This window comes from Labeo rohita, chromosome 7, assembly GCF_022985175.1.
Source record: "Labeo rohita strain BAU-BD-2019 chromosome 7, IGBB_LRoh.1.0, whole genome shotgun sequence".
Lineage (NCBI taxonomy): Eukaryota > Metazoa > Chordata > Actinopteri > Cypriniformes > Cyprinidae > Labeo > Labeo rohita.
The window spans coordinates 30,985,856-31,003,647 of record NC_066875.1 but is presented as its reverse complement, the minus strand read 5'-3'; the positions used below and the strand labels follow the sequence as shown (position 1 = coordinate 31,003,647).

The following is a 17,792-nucleotide window of genomic DNA, read 5'->3' as shown; positions in this document are numbered from 1 at the left end:
CAGACCTGTGCGCTGGGGAGCGAGATGAGCAGGTGATGCTGGAGGAGAGGAGTGGAAATCTCGGGATGAATGAAACGGAGAAGCGGTCCGTAGTAAAAACACTAGCAATATGTCCACGATGACGAAGTGAGGAGATGCTACAGACGCGATTACATTGATAGGGCTGGTTGCACCACTTTAGGATCGATTCAACGAATAAATTATCCCTCCATGCTAACGAAAACAACATTTAGCTGATAAGAAAGGTTGATGAGAATGACAGCCACAGATAGATCGACAGATAGACAGACAAATAGATAGATAGATAGGTAGATCAGGATCTTTTCGTTTTCAGCAAGACAATAAGCAGGAGGTAGCTCGTGCTGAGTCGTATATTTTATTAAAGACATGCCCCATTATTCAACAAGCAAAGAAAAGCGTGTGCTAGACAATTGCGCATTTAAGACAACAAGAATTCCGCAAGCGTTTGATTAGGATGAGGACGGAAAGTCAGCTGTTTACGCACTTACATGCACTATTTACTTATTTTTTGTGTTGTGCTATAAATAACAACACATGTAAAGCAACCGCTAAATGTGAACGTCTCTATAGGGGTGAACTGTGGGATATAGAAATTAATACATCATTCCTTTTCAGTGAATTCGTGACAGAACCGTGGTTGTTAATTGAAACAACTTTACCACCGTTTGGTTTTCTGCTCTAGTCACAGTGTAAAACCATACGAGTAAAGTAGAGGGAAAATGTAAAACGATAACGCAAGTTTAACATTTCCCTCATGACTCAGTGCCTTGTCTCTGCCATCACTAGCCAAAGCGATTCTTCACAGCGCAAGATTTTCTCCATCCGTAACCACTAATCAAAGTTAAAATGCGTAAAGAGGTGGCATTTCTCTCTGTGTAGAAGTAAAACATCTGCCCAAGGAGGGCTGCGAGTAAAGTGGAGAATAAAACAAAGAGGTCTTACCTTTTTAAGAGCTGACAACCACTATCAGTGGTTAGATCTCCAAGACCAACACTTGCATTTCCCAAAGTTAACGCTGTGCACCAAGTGGAGCTTGCAAAGTACGCGTACACTACAGCAGCTCTACGATTTCAACTTTCACATGCTCTAAGTGGCGACAAAACTCCAAGCGCAAAGTAAGCAGCCCCACTATCGACTGGTTCTTTTCCTCGCGTTTGTTTCTTTGCTTTGTTTTTTCACCGGGCTCCCTCCGAAAGCGAAAAAAGAAGGAAAAAGTCAAACAATTCCCTAGCTTTGGCAAAAGAACTGCAAAACACAAAAGGCGATGTCCACTCACTCCGTGTTAGTCCGCAGCGTTCAACGACTCCCGGTGCCTCTGTCCAAAGTGCTGAAATCATAGCACAGCTAAGGTTACTTAGAGGCAAAAATCTATACTTTCGTTAAGTGCCACTTGATATTGCTTTACTCTATTGCTTCCCCACGCCTTGTCACGTGAATATATCCTTGGCAAGCCCGTCCTGTTAATATTTGATCACATGTTGGCCGGTCGTTTTCTTAACAAAAGAATCACTTATCTGAAAAGTCGCTCATAACCCTCTAAAGAGGAGTCCCCCCCAAAAGGCTTGAAACCCATGTCCCCAAATCACACAGTAATAGCGCCTTGGTGCTCTGCTTTTGTCCTGCAGGGCAGATGGACATATCTACACATGTTGCTTTTTCACTTACGCTTGTAAGAAAAAAAAAAAGATATTCAGTTTAAAGGCTAAAAGCCCAACAGGCATCAAAGCGCAGATTGGCACACAGCGCAACAAAGGCAAAAAAAACCCAATTAGAAGGTATACTCTCTACGGCTGTGTATGTGCCTGCGTTAGGTTTGCTCAGATAATTTTTTTCTTCCTCTAGCCCTAAGAATCACAGAAAACAGCAGCATTACAAAGTTTTTCATTCATGTTAGCAAACCTGAACCCTCGTGTAAGTAGCCTTCAGCGTTAGGGTCTATAAGCCCGAGAGCACTCGTATGTGTCGTACATCAAAATCTGTTCTTTTGATAGCAACCCTACAGTGTAAACACAAGCCATGCCTTTTGGAGTAATTATTCCTTTAAGTGTAGTATTTCCATGCTACTTACCATGTTCCCCTATGCTGTCCTGGAGATAGAAGTGTCTTAATATCCACACACTCCAACAGATGCTGGTAGGTAATGTGTCTTGTTTGAAGTCATCATATGAGAACTTCTGCCGTGCTCAGAAGATCGCCCACCACTTGGGTGACTTATGAATCTAATAACCCTTTGCAATATCCGCGTGCTTAAACTCTCTAACACCTTGGTGACTGTGCCGACAGGACAAATAGCAACCAGTCGCGATTTACCCAAAACCCCTATACAGATTTACGCAGTGCCCTCGCTCAGAGAAAAGCCGTTAGTGCTCTTACGTGATTGAAAGAAGCGAAGGCGGTCAAGTTTAGGTAGCAACTACAACCCCGAGACGCTGAGTGAAAATGAATGACCATGAGAAAAGTTGCGCATCCAAGACGGCAATGTGCACTTTTTTTTCGCGTGTCTGTGCGTGCATTGCGCGTGATATGTCAACATTACGCGAAGCCGGTACAGTTCAAGACATTTTTCAATCTGCCCGTGTTCCCAGCTGAGGGATAAGTCAGGTAAGATCACATTTCACAATATTATTTTCTGCCAAGTAGGACTAAGTTCTCGGGAGACTTGTTGCTGCTGCTACAAAGCTGTGCTACTGAAAGCCAAACAGAGGAAAAACATGGGTTTAAGTACCATACTTACATCTGTGCAATACACTTTTGAGCTTCGTTATGTGTGTACTATAGGAAAAGACAAAAAGCTGAATCCTCGTCAGTCTTGAGGCACGCTGTCAACTTAAAGAAATGACAACCTTATTTTCCCCCGTACGCCTTTATCTTGACATAAAGAATGAAATGGAAGTCACGAAATCCAAGTACGACCGTTGTCTGTTATCAGTAAAATTCCATCAGAGCGCGAACACTCAGACATCTAATTGTTATGCAGTGACGAGGCGCTATGCTTGGATGTGTCCTACAAATGTGCTGGAAAGTAACATGAGTAATAGGTGGTATTTACCCGCATATGAGCCAAGATTCGTTCGAGCCGGAGAGTTGTAAAAGACATGAAACGCTATTGTATTTATAACTCAGAGCAACAGTAAACAGTATGCTTAGGCAACACGGACACGCACAGTCAACGAGCTGGGAGCAAAGAAAGGGAGAACAAGTTCAAAAGATCAGTGGACAGACACATTTTCTCACTGAAACTTCCCATTAACAAACCTTGTTTTCATCTAAACTCAGGAATCCAAGTTGCTGTTCTGATTCAACAAGTTCATTCATTCATCCATTCATCCATATGGGGCCCTGGATTACTGCCAGTATCAATCAGAATCTGACTGATTTGCTTGTTAGTCAGCAGTGGGACATAACAGCATATACCTGACAGTTGATCCCCTCATATCGGACATGAAGCAAACGCAAACAGGCTGTCTCTGTGTTTGTCTGTTGTCGTCTTGGGTTTGCTTTACTTTGAGAAAAAGCTGATTACACGCAATCTCTCATCCCTGCCAGTCTGCTTAAGATATAATACAATTTAAGACAGCTGTTCTTCAGACCGGGTTCTTAAGGTTTTTCAATTAATTCTCCATGTCTGATTCCCTTACAACACTTGTCTGGCCACAATACATGCCTTATGCAAAATCGAATCCGTCTTTCTTTTAAAGGTTTATTTACTGACTTTTTATTTTTTGAACACTTGTCTGTTACTGAGCTTCCTGCCTCACATTCATCCCTGCGTGACTCGTTTTGCTCTTGCAGGTCTTGGTGCACTGCAGACGTACTAGTTCCTCATGATCAGATGAGGATCAACAATGTGCTGTCAGGACACATTAATGAGCACGGATATTACCAAAGAAACGTTCGAAAGAACGAACGGCATGAAGGTTGAAGACACTGTCACAGGTGAGTATAGTTCATGGAGTATATTTAAAACGAAGACCGTCGAGATGGATGGAGAGCTATGTTGCTTAGGGACAAGGCCCTTGAAGTGGCTAAACAGAATAAAATGCCGCCTCATTGTACTACAAGTGTAGCTCATGCGGAGGGGTCAGGGCCAGTATTGAGGACACCACACTGATGCTCTTCTGAATGTCTAAACGCAGCATCCAGAACCTCCCTCAGATAACCCGTCATCGCTTCCTCTCCTTTCTCAAAACTGCATCACTTCATCACTCCAGTCTTCCTATCCTCTCCTCCGTTCTTTCCACGCTCCCACAGTTTTCACAGGCTCCCTGGATGACTCACATGCGGCCCTCTGCACCACCTCTGCCCTCCCCCGTAACTCCTAAACAGAGATACCCAGAACCTCAAACTACAGGTCAGTCAGACCACCAGCGTCTTCTCCTACCTAAGACTACACCCACCGTTCGGGCTCTCATCCGACGCCTTTTAATTTTGGCTCGGTAGTTTATTTAAAAACCTAAACCACTGCTATTTATTTTCCTGTTCTGCACACACACCATCTTCGATCCTGTTGGGATCAGGTTGTATTTACGAGTCCAAATTGAGAGCTTTATTTCAACACAAGACGCATTATATTCAATATAATACATAATAATTTTAAGTAGACATTTTAGGCCAGAAGACAAGAGTGGTTGGACTGCTTAGATGCATTAGCATTCTAAAACATTCACAAATATTACCGTGGCATGTGAGATCTCAGCTGTTTTTTACGGCTCATTTAAGGGAATCCCTTGAAGTGAGAAATGCTGTACATCCTTGTAGAAACCACAAATAAAGGCTATTGGAGAAAAAAAGGTTGATCCTATAACTCTGTAAAACAATTTCTCTGGCTAGTTTTATTTGAATGCAATGTTGTCTTAATGCGGGTCACCTGAGCTCGCCTGTTTGTCATGCCTAATTACATTTGGGCTTCGCTCAGTCTCCAAAATCATTATGAGAACTGAAGTGTATGGCAGCCATAAGAATTGCACCGTCAGCATTTTCGAGCCCCCTTCTTCACTCCATTTACCAACCACTATTAAGAGTGGATGGGTCCGTTGGGAATGCCGTATCATTTCTCTCTGTTTCAATTTGTGTTCCATAAATATCAGTAATGGGGCTTGCACGTCACAACTTACACAGTACCTGGCAGCAAAAATAACCCTCGGCAGTGGGTGTGGGCACGTGTCGGTGGAAGGATGCGTCCAGTCCTCTGTAGGACTGAAGGGACATCTATAGTTTCTTCACATAATTTCTCTCTCATCCTCACTCTCTCACAGCTCCATTCTGGTGCTACGCTCTACTGTTTCAGCTATGAATTCAACTCGGACACAGACAACCATTAGAATGCGTAACATTCATATTCAGTGTTCATAAATATACATTGGTCCCATAAACAGGGGAAAAGGATGGATGCAACAAGATAGGTTTATTTTCAGACTAGTAGGGCTATGTGGAAAAATGTGGGTAGAATTTCTAAACATCGTATGTGAGCTTACATTTTAATGCAAAGGTGCAGTAAACCGTGTCCTTCCCATTAAAAAATATATATTATTATTTACTTTTTTAAAGACCTTATTATTAATTTGCCACCCCACTCAACATTTTTTTCAAATCACTTATATTACTGCTATTTTTTTTTTTTGTATTTACCTATCGCCTTTTTACCTTTTTTGTATTAGTTTTATTTTTGGATTATCTGTTTTTATTTTAATTTTTAAGTTTTAGTAATTTTACTGTTTTTGTTAATTTTATTATTATTTTTAAATGCCTATGTATTTTTGTACCATTTTAATATCAAGTTAAATGAAATGAAAACGAGAACTGTTGTCTTGGAAACTAGCTGAAATCAAAGAGGTTTTTGTATTTTATTTTATTTCAGTTTATTTAATTTATTTAAAAACGTGGGTAGAATTTTAAAACATTGTACGTGAGCTTACATTTTAATGCAAAGGTGCAGTAAACTGTGCCCTTCCCATTAATATATATATATATATTATTATTTACTTTTTAAAAGACCTTATTATTAATTTGCCACCCCACCCAACCTTTTTTTTTAAACCACTTATATTACTGCTATTTTATTATTATTATTATTTTTTTTTTTTGTATTTACCTATCGCCTTTTTACCTTTTATGTATTAGTTTTTATTTTTGGATTATCTGTTTTCATTTTAATTTTAAAGTTTTAGTAATTGTACTGTTTTTGTTATTTTTATTATTATTTTTAAATGCCTATATAGTTTGTAGTCATTTTTATTTCAGTGTTAGTTTTAGTTATTTTGTACCATTTTAGTATCAAGTTAAATTAAATGAAAACGAGAACTGTTGTCTTGGAAACTAGCTGAAATCAAACAAGTTTTTGTATTTTATTTTATTTCAGTTTACTTCATTTATTTTATGGCTTTAGTTTTAGTTACTTATAATAACCCTGATGGGGTACACTGAAAAAGGCATACACTGAACTTTTCTGAAGATTTCAGCTGATTTGGAACGCCTGTGATTTACAAAGTACTACATATGCCTGGTCAGTCTGACTGTGCTTTAAATCCACTGCTTAAAAATTTGAAAAGAAATTGTTAAAAGACTGGGGCTAATATTCTTTTGGCCAGTGATCTTTGATCTGGGATTGGATACTCACACTGGTATTCTTCCTTTGCAAATCCTACCTCAAGATTTAAATTAGTAAATCATCTAGTGGTTTGTGATCAAGAAGTGCCAATGACTGAATCACAGGGGGAGGTGGATCTTTATATTATAATGAGTCATCATACAGTGTTAAAACGTATGATGTCAAACTTATGATGACTACAAGACTGAGTAAAATGTTTGAGGAGTGACTGTGATTGACTTTTTCTCATCAGTCAACAGTCTTTTTTTAGATAAAGTTTGTCATTATGCATAGTGAACTTTTGAAATGTATGGCATTGGATTTGGGCATAATTATATTCTATTCTATACAAATTCTGTCAGAAGAAAGTTCATACTTCAACTGAAAAGCAGTGAACTCTCTAGCAGGCAACAGTTTCCAGCTATAGCACTCCAACACAATTTACATATCAACATGACTATCAGCCGGTGGTGAAGCTGCTTGGGAATAGTTGGATGGCTGGATGATTAATCGAAAAGTAATCAAAACCAAAATTCGTAATTTTCCTATGTCGGTTGTTATGTTTTTTTAATCCTGTTAATACTTTCCCATTTAAAATAGATTGCTGGACATGTAGTTGCCATTATAGATGTGTATGACTGTTGTGCTCGCATCTTTTGTGGTGTTTCGCACATGAGTGGCATGTTTAAGACGCCGTGTCAAGTTAACAGAATCAGAGATTGTCTTACTATAGGGAGATGAGAGGGTCTGTATTACTTACTATTGGATAAAGCATAACGACTAACTTGGATCACGTGTCCCTTAATAACCAATCACATTACAGCCTTGATGTCAGTAAATTTCAGAGTTGTGCGACACTCAGTCACCGTTTACGGACACCACAGGAATGAATGAGAAGTGCCGTAAGCTGAATTCCACCTGTCGCAAAAAGTCAATGACTTCTCTTAATTAACAGCCTTTTTTTCGTGGTAAACTCTAAAAATACTTCAATCCAAAAGTATTGTTTAGTGTAAAACATGTTCAAGATTAGCAGATTAGCTGTCGATTTATTAAATGATAAGCTGTTTCCTCTAAAAAGCTGTTTATTCAAGGTAGTACAGCCTCTCCTCCATTGACATCCATTAAAAAAACGGCCTATGGTCTCCTTTCCCACATACTGCCAGACCGGAAGCGTTAGCTTTAGTCGTTACGCTTTTTCAGCTAATGGTTGCAGGCTTGCCTTCTAGAACATTCTAGACATTCCAATATGGTGGACAGCTTACGTATAGCAGCGCGAATAGGGCATCTAGCTTTACATATCTATGAATGTCAGTTCCAAAACAATGGACCAATCAGAAGACAATGGAGGCAGGGCAAGCTTTGCAGCTTTTGTTTACAATAGCAGGTTGGCATGGCAATTTGGCATATTTGATGGCAACATGATGGAGTAGACATTCTGTAGTGCGCTTTTTCTAAAAATGATTCCTGAGTGCTGCGTCTCACGTTTTTGGCTACATTTACACTAGTGCGTTTTTGTTTTAAAACACGTAACTTTTGCTACAGTTACACCTGTCGTTTACCTTCAAAAACTAAGGGGCTGTTTACACGACAATGTTTGCAGGCAAAAATGGGAAACTTTTTATGCAATTTGCCTGTTTGTTTACATGACAACGGTGTTTCGGGGACTGAAAGCACATAATTTTAAAAACTGAAAACCACGTAAACACCCAATACGGGAATCACTGAAAACGGTAAAGTCATGCGTGTGCGTAGTATGCAGTGGGTTTGTAGACATGTGCAGTACGTGTCGATTTTAAAGGCAAGCATGAACAAACTGTGTGCTAACTACTGGTCTGACATAATACAGCAGGGGTTTTTTGGCAGTTTTTGGGGATATGTGTAAGCATGAATTGTTTTGAAAACGTTGTCGTGTATATGTGAAACTTTTTAAAAACGCAAGGGAAAAACATTCATTCATTTCAAAACATATCATTGTTGTGTTAATGTAGCCTAAGACTTTCAAAAACATTGCAGACTTTACTTAAAAAATTCTGGGGTTGCATTTTAGTGTAAATGGACCTAAACGGAGACTTTTGAAAATGATGGCGTGACTGCCCACATTCACTCCAAACAATAATGTCATGCTAATTTGTTGTGTCTCATTTCTGAGGCTCATTTAAGAAAAGTAAGGTGCAAAGTAAAAAAAAGAAAAAGAAATGACAGTATTTTTACACCCCAAGGAGTAACAGTCAATTTTATTACGGTTACTTCTTTGAAATAAGATAAATCAAACGCCGTTTTAAAACGAAAACGCACTAGTGTAAACAAAAGGGCCTTAGACGCAAAGACGTGTTCTGTGTGAATGTGTTACAGGGTAGGGAGTAGAGCGCTTTACCTTTACAATCTCCTTCCTAAACAGACTCACTCACTCTGTGGCCATTATAACAGCCTTTTAAGTTATTGACAAGCTCTGATCAAGCATTCATATGATATCACAGATGCACAAGACAATCTTTCCATTAATGTAAATGCACAACAATTAGATACACACCCACATTTAAAACGCGAGAGATCTAGGGATCATCATGTTTGTGCTAAAATAAGTATGTCTAAATGCACATGCAAATACGCACATAGACAAGTGCACAAGTACAAACACATTTGCATACTGTACATGATAACAGTTAATGTAGGCTACTAGGTTATACAAGTTGATGTCTGCAATAATATAAGCACATTGATTTTTTTTGCACATTATTGTTTAGGTGCATTTATGATTTTGGCAATCTTAGCTTTATGCAAAGCAATATACATTGCATTTAAGTATTGATCTTATCTATTTCTTGAATTCCCTGGGAAGGAACCCCAAATGACATGAAATTAAAATGTAGTTGTAGAGATATATATTATGTATAAATTATATAAATATTTGATTCAGTAATTTAAGGCAAAATATTTTATGACTATGTTCCCCAACCCATAGGTCCTGAGGAGCAGTTTATTTGACTAGTCCTATTTGCATGCTTTTCAATAGCTGAGGTTTGTAAGGGCCAACAACAGTGAGGTTTTGTCTATTTGCATCATGGAGGACATGGACATCTAATATTGAGCTGTTCATACAGCAAAACGCAACACTGTTTATAGTTCTAGTGGAAAAACCCTTTGCTAAACGGACAAAATAGGACAAACAAAAAATTAGACAATTAATTTGTTGACATCATTAGGTACCAACACATCAAAGAACGCTGTTCTTTTTATAAGGTCTTAGACATGAAAGCTGCGAGTCTCAAGAGCATATGCGCTTGCACTGTTTATGTTTTTATTCATCTGGTGAGTCAGTGGCCATTTTCGTTGGCCATTTTAGTTTGTATTTGGTCTCTTGTGGTACTATTGGCAGTTGTAAAAAGTTTCTTAGAGTTCATTTTTCTAATTAAGACATGACAGTGGGAAAGTGACTAATGTAATAATAACTGATAACCTCACCTATTCCATTCCGTAGAGGAAAAGTTCACCCAAAATAATTATACAGGTTTCTTCAAACCTGTATGATTTGCTTTCTTCAAAAAACTAAGTTTTTAATAATGTACTAGTTACTTTTTCTATGCACAGTGAATGGAGACTGAAACTTTCAAGCTTCAAAAAGCCAAAAAAATAAATAAAATAAAATAACATCTGTGGCAATTCTAGTTATTTTGAGTCAAAATGTTCAGTGAATCATTGATTCAATCAGAATCGATCAGATGCATTTCCCAAAAGCATTCTATTGGAAACATCTCATAAGTTAAATATTTTATGTGCTTTTGCATGCTCTAACCCCATTCACTGTAAATGCACAGAAAAGAGTAACCAGTAAATTATATTATATATAATTATTTGTATTTGTTTTCTGTGAAAGACAAAGATGTGCAGGGTGAGAAAAAAATCGTTAAAACTTTAATTTGGATGAATGGTCCCTTTAAAACTAAAACGAGAACATGAGCTTACTCCTCACATTCATTAACCACCAATCTATTGTTTCTGTTAAAGTGGAGTCACAACAACGTATCATTTGCAATCTATTGTAATGCAAATTTTCTGACAGTTTTGTTGCATCATCATTTGCAACTTACCATTCAGAGTGGATATCCTGCTAATGGCATATTAGATCCTTGAGTAGGTTTGTTATTTCAGCTTTGTCTTAAGGAACAGGTGCAAAGTGAATGTTGTTACTGGGCCTGTAATTCAGTTTTGACACTAAGCAAACATGTGCGCACTTGGCGTGAAGCCACTTGTTTCTGTTACACTGTACAGCAATTTCCAACATGTCCATCCACTCACGTTTGGCATGCATACAATCAGACACGCAGACACAAATACCGCCCTCCCCATAACGCTGTAATAATGGACAGCTCGCTCAATGGTCTAAAGTAAAGCCATTAAAGTGAATAAAGGCGGTGGTTGCTGAAAGGCTGGGAATTGTTAAAGACAATACTAAAAGAGTGGGATTTCGTCCGTGTTGATCTGTTAGGGATATCCTACTCCGAACGCTCCTCTCTATACATCAAAGGGCCGGCGCAAATAAAAGCATGCTTGTCGAGGGTGAACAAACTGCCTCCTTTGTGCCGCCTCCCAGCCAAACTCAAGCAACACAAAGCAGTTGGATGTAATAAACTGCAAAAAGAAGCCCGGCACTATTTAGATGACATGCTCTGCTCTGGTGCTTGGCTGCGTACCTTTGTCTGCCTCTAGCTGGGACCGACATATAATATTACTGCATCGAAATCCTCTTAGACTCCAGGGTCCGATTACAACCAGCCCCCCTGTACCTCTCTCCGGTTCTTTTCTTCCTTTAAACTAAGCAAAGTTGATATCTGTCTGATAAAACGGAGACTGTTAACACTTTAGCTTTAAGCCTGCAGCTGTATAGTAGGGAGTGGTCTGACAGATTTGAGATGTTTTCAAATACAATGAACATGATTTATGTCAGTCATCTGAAATGGAGTAGAATAATGTGCGTTTAACGCAACTATATGAAGTATGCTCTGGCGTGATGAATGAAAAGATAAGGCAGATACAGTATTCAATGTCCTCATTCATCAGTTTTTTTGCACTTGCGATACTGACTTCACAGCACTTCAGAAGCATTTTAAGGTCAAAACAACCAAATTAATAATCCCACAAAACATCCCACTTTATTCAAAATGCCCTGTAAGCTTATCAAGCTTTACAAGTACAGTTTACCCAAAAACTAAAAATCATTTAATTACTCTTATGTTCGTCCAAACCTGTATTACTGTATCACACACAAAGAGATTTTGAAGAAATAGCAATGTGTTCAATTTCCAGGAAAGCAAATAAAATTACAACATGTGTACCTTAAATTTATAACACTTTGCATAAAAGCATCTGCCAAATGTATGAATTTAAAATTAAATCATCATAGTAAATAGTCATTGTATGGACAAAGTACTTGTATTTATGACTGATTTAACTGAGGCGTAACACTTTACAATAAGGTTTCATTAGTTAACTACTTCAGTTAACATGAACTAACATTTACTAATGCATTATTAAAATCAAAAGATGTGTTTGTTAACATTAGATAATGCACTGTGAACTAACACGAACTAACAATGAACAACTGTATTTTCTTAACTAATGTTAACAACATTAGTAAATACTGTAATCAATGTATTGTTTGTTCATGTTAGTTAATACATTAACTAATGTTAACAAAAGACACCTTATTATAAAGTGTTACCATTATGGTAACACTTTACAGTAATGTTTCATTTGTTAACATGATTTAACAATTAACCATACTTCTATGGCATTTATTAATCTTAATGTTAATCTCAACATTTACCAGTACATTTTTTAGATCAAAAGTTGCATCTCCTAACATTAGTTAATGCACGGTGAACTAACATTAACAAAGATGTAATGTATTGTTCATTCATGACAGTTAATGCAATGTTAACAAATGAAACCTTATTGTAAACATATAATTTAAGTAACATTTTACAATAAGGTGTCATTTGTTAACATTAGTTAATGTATTACCTAACATGAACTAACAATGTACAATACATTTATTACATTACTTATTAATCTGTTAATGTTTGTTAATAAAAATACAGTCGTTCGTTGTTAGTTCATGTTAGTTCACAGTGCATTAACTAATGTTAACAAATACAACCTGTGATTTTAATAATGCATTAGTAAATGCTGAAATTAACTAAGATTAATGCATGCTGTAGAAGCTCATAGTTCATGTTAGCTAATGTATTTAACTAATGTTAAGTAATATTTATTATTTGTGTTCCACAGGAGAAAGTAAATCACACAGGTTTGGATCGACATGAAGATGATTAAACAATGACGGAGTGTATATTATTGAAGAATTACAAAAAAACATTTTTCAATGAATTTACACCGTGAATGTACCATCACACTATCAGAGGTTTCATGTACGGCAGGTCTAATCAGCTGAAGAGCTGCGCAAGTCTCTCATTAGCTCTTCATCTCACTCCCCATGGGCAAAATGCTGCCTTTCAATGGAAATGTTCAAAGAGAGGCTTGATTCGGAAGGGCATCGAGGGGAAGAAGTGTGGGGCTCGGGGCCCTGCGGGCTAACGGAGCTCTCTGGCCGCACATATCTCGTAAGGATACCTGGGCGCGTACTGGATTTCACCGTGTTTGTGAGGAGAGAATAAAACAGCCTTAAAGTGATGTTATGACTCATCCCCAGGGTCATTTGCTCTCGCTGCAAATGAGAGTGGGTGTCTCACTAACTTGCAGATATAAACTGGATATTGTTTTCATTATTTTACAGCTATATTTGGTAAAGAAGGAGAGAGCGAGTGAGAGAAAAGCAGCAGAGAGAGACAAAAGAAAACCTACAAGACCGCTTGCATCGAGGCGCTCCCTCTCACGTTCCCCCTTCCCTCCTCTCCAGATAATGTTTATCGTCAAACCTTCGCAAATGTCAGCTCGTCGTGACGGGATGGACATTTGCCCTTGGATTCTGACGCCAGGGGTTACCTAATCAACACCACTCCTTTGTGACTCAGTCAACTGGATTTCACCAAAAAAGGGCTGAAAACGAATGACCCCTATAGGTGAGAACACCACAACAAAACAGCAAATCCTCAGAGAGGATGTCCGCGCTAATAATCAAATCCAGTGTCCACATTACGTGCCATTTTTCATTTCACTGTCAAACTTCAGGACATTTTTACCCTCAGGATAAGGCTGTAGCCATGGTTTGATGTGGACGCCATGGCAACACAATAGGCGGCCTTTAGGTGTCCTCACAATAAGAGCGAGGTCGTCAGGGACTGACTCATCAACACCAATGCTCCATACATTCGCCCTATTTATTGACCGACGGAAGGGTTAAGTAGGGAAAGAAGTTTGACGACAATGTCGTTTGGAGGCAAATTGAGTACATGGGAGCAGGGTGGAAAGAAATCACAAAAATAAGCATAGATGACACCTCGTTTTGTTTCATCTACAAACGATGAAAACATAACCATAACTACACAGCGTCTATGCCCTTCAGATGATCCATACTCTGAATACAATCACCTGCTGTCATGCGATGGGATATTGTGGTGTTCCTGTAGTTTGGTTTGAATATATTTGAATGGAAGCTGCCTTGTTTTCACTCTGCGCTTGGCCTCTTGTTGCCCTCTGACGCAATGACACACCTTTTGTTCGCAAGGTCTGGACTGAAACAATGCGTCGAGCATTCAGAACAAGAACATTCTCGCTATTCTCCGTCTGTAATCATTGCTCACCTCAATACGCAAGGTTGGAGCATCTTATTTGGAGGTCTTTTTGCTGTATCTGTTTCTGTGGGAACACCAAAGGAACTAATTTTGCATCAGAATGCTAATTCCCCATCAGGCTTACCTTAATGCTGTGGTGCGCTCCTAGGTAGTGTCGGACCGGTGGTCCCATTTGACTAGGTCTGATTTCGGAAAACGCGCCAGATCCGCGGATTCTCTCCCTGCTCTAGGAATTTTGATATTCGTCTGAGTGGCGGAGCTTGCAGGGAGCATTAGGGAGCGGGTCGATCTCCCACGTACCCTGCTTTACATTTCAAATCTTAGCTTATCCAAGGATTTCCATACCATCTATTTGAATATTTTCCACTCTGAAAGCTGGGAATTAGTGTGCTGAAACACTCCTGTTTCATAATCCTTCATATGACAGTCGCAAACTTCGTGATAATAGATGCCCCTCATCCCTGCGAGAAAGAAAAATTTCAAATGAGATATTAATGTCTCAATTGTTTCTCCTAGAAAGCAATGAGAATAAAGGATGAGCAGAAAAAAGATTGCAACAAAGTGCTCAGATTTATCAAGATTTCTGCAAGACTTGAATTCAAATATGTGACCCTGGACCACAAAACCAGTCTTAAGTAGCATGGGTATATTTGTAGCAATAGCCAACAATACATTGTATGGGTCAAAATGATCAATTTTTCTTTTGTAAATCATTAGGATATTAAGTAAAGATGTTCCATGAAGATATTTTTTAAATTTCCTACCATAAATATATCAAAACTTTTGAATTAGTGATATGCATTGCTAAGAACTTCATTTGATTAACTTTAAAGGTGATTTTCTCAATAGTTTGATTTTTTTGCACCCTCAGATTCTAGATTTTCAAATAGTTGTATCTCAGGCAAATATTGTCCTATCCTAACAAACCATACATCAATGGAAAGCTTATTTATTCAGATTGGTGTATAAATCTCAGTTTTAAAAAACGTACCCTTATGACTGGTTTTGTCATTTCTCATCAAATGTGTCCATGAACAAACTATGTGGGATGTTATGCACAATTTTGTAAAAATGAATATTATTTTTGTCTTCTTCCAAATATTTACTCTTTTTGACTGCCAACAACTGCCTCCTTTGTTTTTATGTCTTCTAAGGGAGAAACATTTCATAATTAAAACATAACTGAGAACTCCGAGCTATTACAGAACAACTCTGAGTAGTGATATTCTCATCTTGGATAGCGATGTACCTGTAAATGCTGCATATTTTCAGATACACATTGTATGCATGTGAACGGAGTATTATGGTTACAAAAGGAAATAAAATGCGATTCATTTGCACCATCAATGCTATACTTTGTTGGCATCCTGCTTTTCTAACAGTCTTTATATAGAAAGCCACTGTCCTTTTTGCAACAATTTCATAATTACTCACCCAGTTCCTAAAAGATAATGCATCATGAGAATTGTTACAGGCACACCTGCTTGCGGTTTGCATAATAATCAATCCCTCCCTGCAGGAGCTACACGCAGACAAAGGCCAACATTTAATTTGATGACCTTTAACCTAATGCATTTTCTGTCCGCTTAGTTTTGACTACGATTAAATAATAGTGATTGAACAAGATATGTTTTTAATTTAATTTATTTGAACTGAACACTCACTGTAAATATTATGTGTATGACATGCACACATAACAATACTTGAAAAGGTTTTTCCACATCAGCCATTTCTGAAAACTTCAAAGCTGTTGTTTTATCATAACTAAATCAATGTCTTTATCAAATCGAACGATATATTTTTCACATATCTCAAGCACACCTCTTTCCTATTTTTTTTTAGTCTTGGTCTCTATTCTTACTTGTTCTCTAAAGACTTGTGGCTATCAGGGGCATTTTCTGCAACTCCTGTTGAGGCCATCATTGAGTCAGCATCTATTTCTGGTCTAGTCTCAGGTGTTCCTGCTAATCAAATCACACTTATTCATTATCTTCATCCTTTCAGGCATTCGACTATTATCATCCTGCTATTTCTTTTCTTCCTCCCTGTTGCTCTCACCCCCAGCTTTTAGATTCAACCTATTTGTCTTCTTAATTCTAAAACACTGTGTTCCTCTCGAGCCAATCGTATCTTCTGATGAGGCCTTTTAAATTATTGCTTTTTCTGTTAAAAAGACAAACGTCAAAGAAGATTAGACCTTGAAGATTAGATCAAAAGAGATAATGTTACAAGGGATAAAATATAAGAAGGATAACAGACGCAAATAAGACGAGCCACGCTAAACCATTTCGCAAACTGCTATTAATCTTGCATCAAATGTGTTTTTTCATCTGCTAGTAAGCCACACGTTTAGTCAATATGATGCAGGATGACACCGCACACCCACACGTAAATCTGCGCAATATAACTTCAGGTCAGATGTAGTGATATTCGCACGACCACAGGACTGTTCAGGAAGTTATCAAGGCTGCATCATCTCTACTTTCTCTCTCGCATGTTGGGAGTACAGTGGTGCTGAAGTCTGTAATTAGCCGGGTACTAAAGCATGGCATCTGTGATGTGAGCTGGCTGGCGGGGGAGAGAGGCTACGTTGCATCGTAGGAGGTACTGCGTGTGTTTGTTTACGCTGCGGCGGGGGCGTGTTAGCCTGTGTTACGCCACTCACCTGTCACAAAAACAGCGAGGAGCAATCTGGTTTTAAATTCTGGAGAACGCCCACCCAAAACTCGATCCTTTTTTCTTTGCCGACTCTCCGTTTTCCCGTCTGTCGCTGTGTCGTGGCCACACTACACTCAGAAGTCCATCTTCTGTTCTTTTTAGAACTTAATGCATGGAAAAAGGAATTCGAAACCCCCGAAAACTGAACTCGTGAGTTCCCCCACACTACTTCCCCTAACTTTATCAGCAATCTCTAGGAACGGATTTCTTCATCAACTCAACAAAAGCTTTGAAACAAAATGTTTCTTTTTAATCCAATCAAAGTCAAACTTTTGGGCTTTTGACGCACTTTACATGTGCATCTTTTTTAAAAAAACGTTTATATCACAAAACAATGCATGTGAAGTCTCTTGGGGCCCTCTGATAAGACAATGACTTCAACGTGATCCCGTTCTACCTGCAGTTGCTAAGCAACATCCACCTCCAACCTCTCACTCAGTCTCATTGGACAATCTTGGAAACACAGCTGTCAGCTCATTGGCTCGGAGGAAGTTAATAAACTTTAGTCACAGCCTTCCCCTTTCAGAAAAAAAGGGGGAAAAAACTCAGTGTACAATTTTTGTGAATGAGAGAGAGGGAGGAACAGAACCAGGCTGAAATACAGAGGGAGTGTCTTGATGCCTGCTTGAGCTAACTGGTGAAAAAATAAAGCAGACAATGAAAGCATGCTGCAAACTGTCAGTTATGAGACTGATATCTAAGCAGAGGAAAAGACC

General features: G+C 38.5%; 1 protein-coding gene across 5 annotated transcripts in view; it reads right to left on the bottom strand.

Annotated features, from left to right (window-relative positions):
• Window positions 1–14,606, bottom strand: part of bdnf (brain-derived neurotrophic factor) — a 28,725-nt gene extending 14,119 nt beyond the window's left edge. Inside the window, exons 1-2 of one of the 5 annotated variants that reach the window (XM_051115726.1) lie at window positions 1,298–1,327; window positions 964–1,208 (exon numbers count right to left, since the gene is read on the bottom strand). Coding sequence is in view for 2 of the 5 variants with exons in the window: in XM_051115721.1 (XP_050971678.1) it covers window positions 14,483–14,530 (48 nt within the window). In the remaining 3 variants the exon portion in view is untranslated. Of the gene's footprint in view, window positions 1–5; window positions 178–963; window positions 1,209–1,297; window positions 1,328–2,089; window positions 2,278–2,755; window positions 3,020–14,482 lie in introns of those variants that run through there. The other 4 variants (XM_051115721.1, XM_051115725.1, XM_051115723.1 and 1 more) reach the window with 4 other exon arrangements.
• Window positions 14,607–17,792: the final 3,186 nt, after the last annotated feature.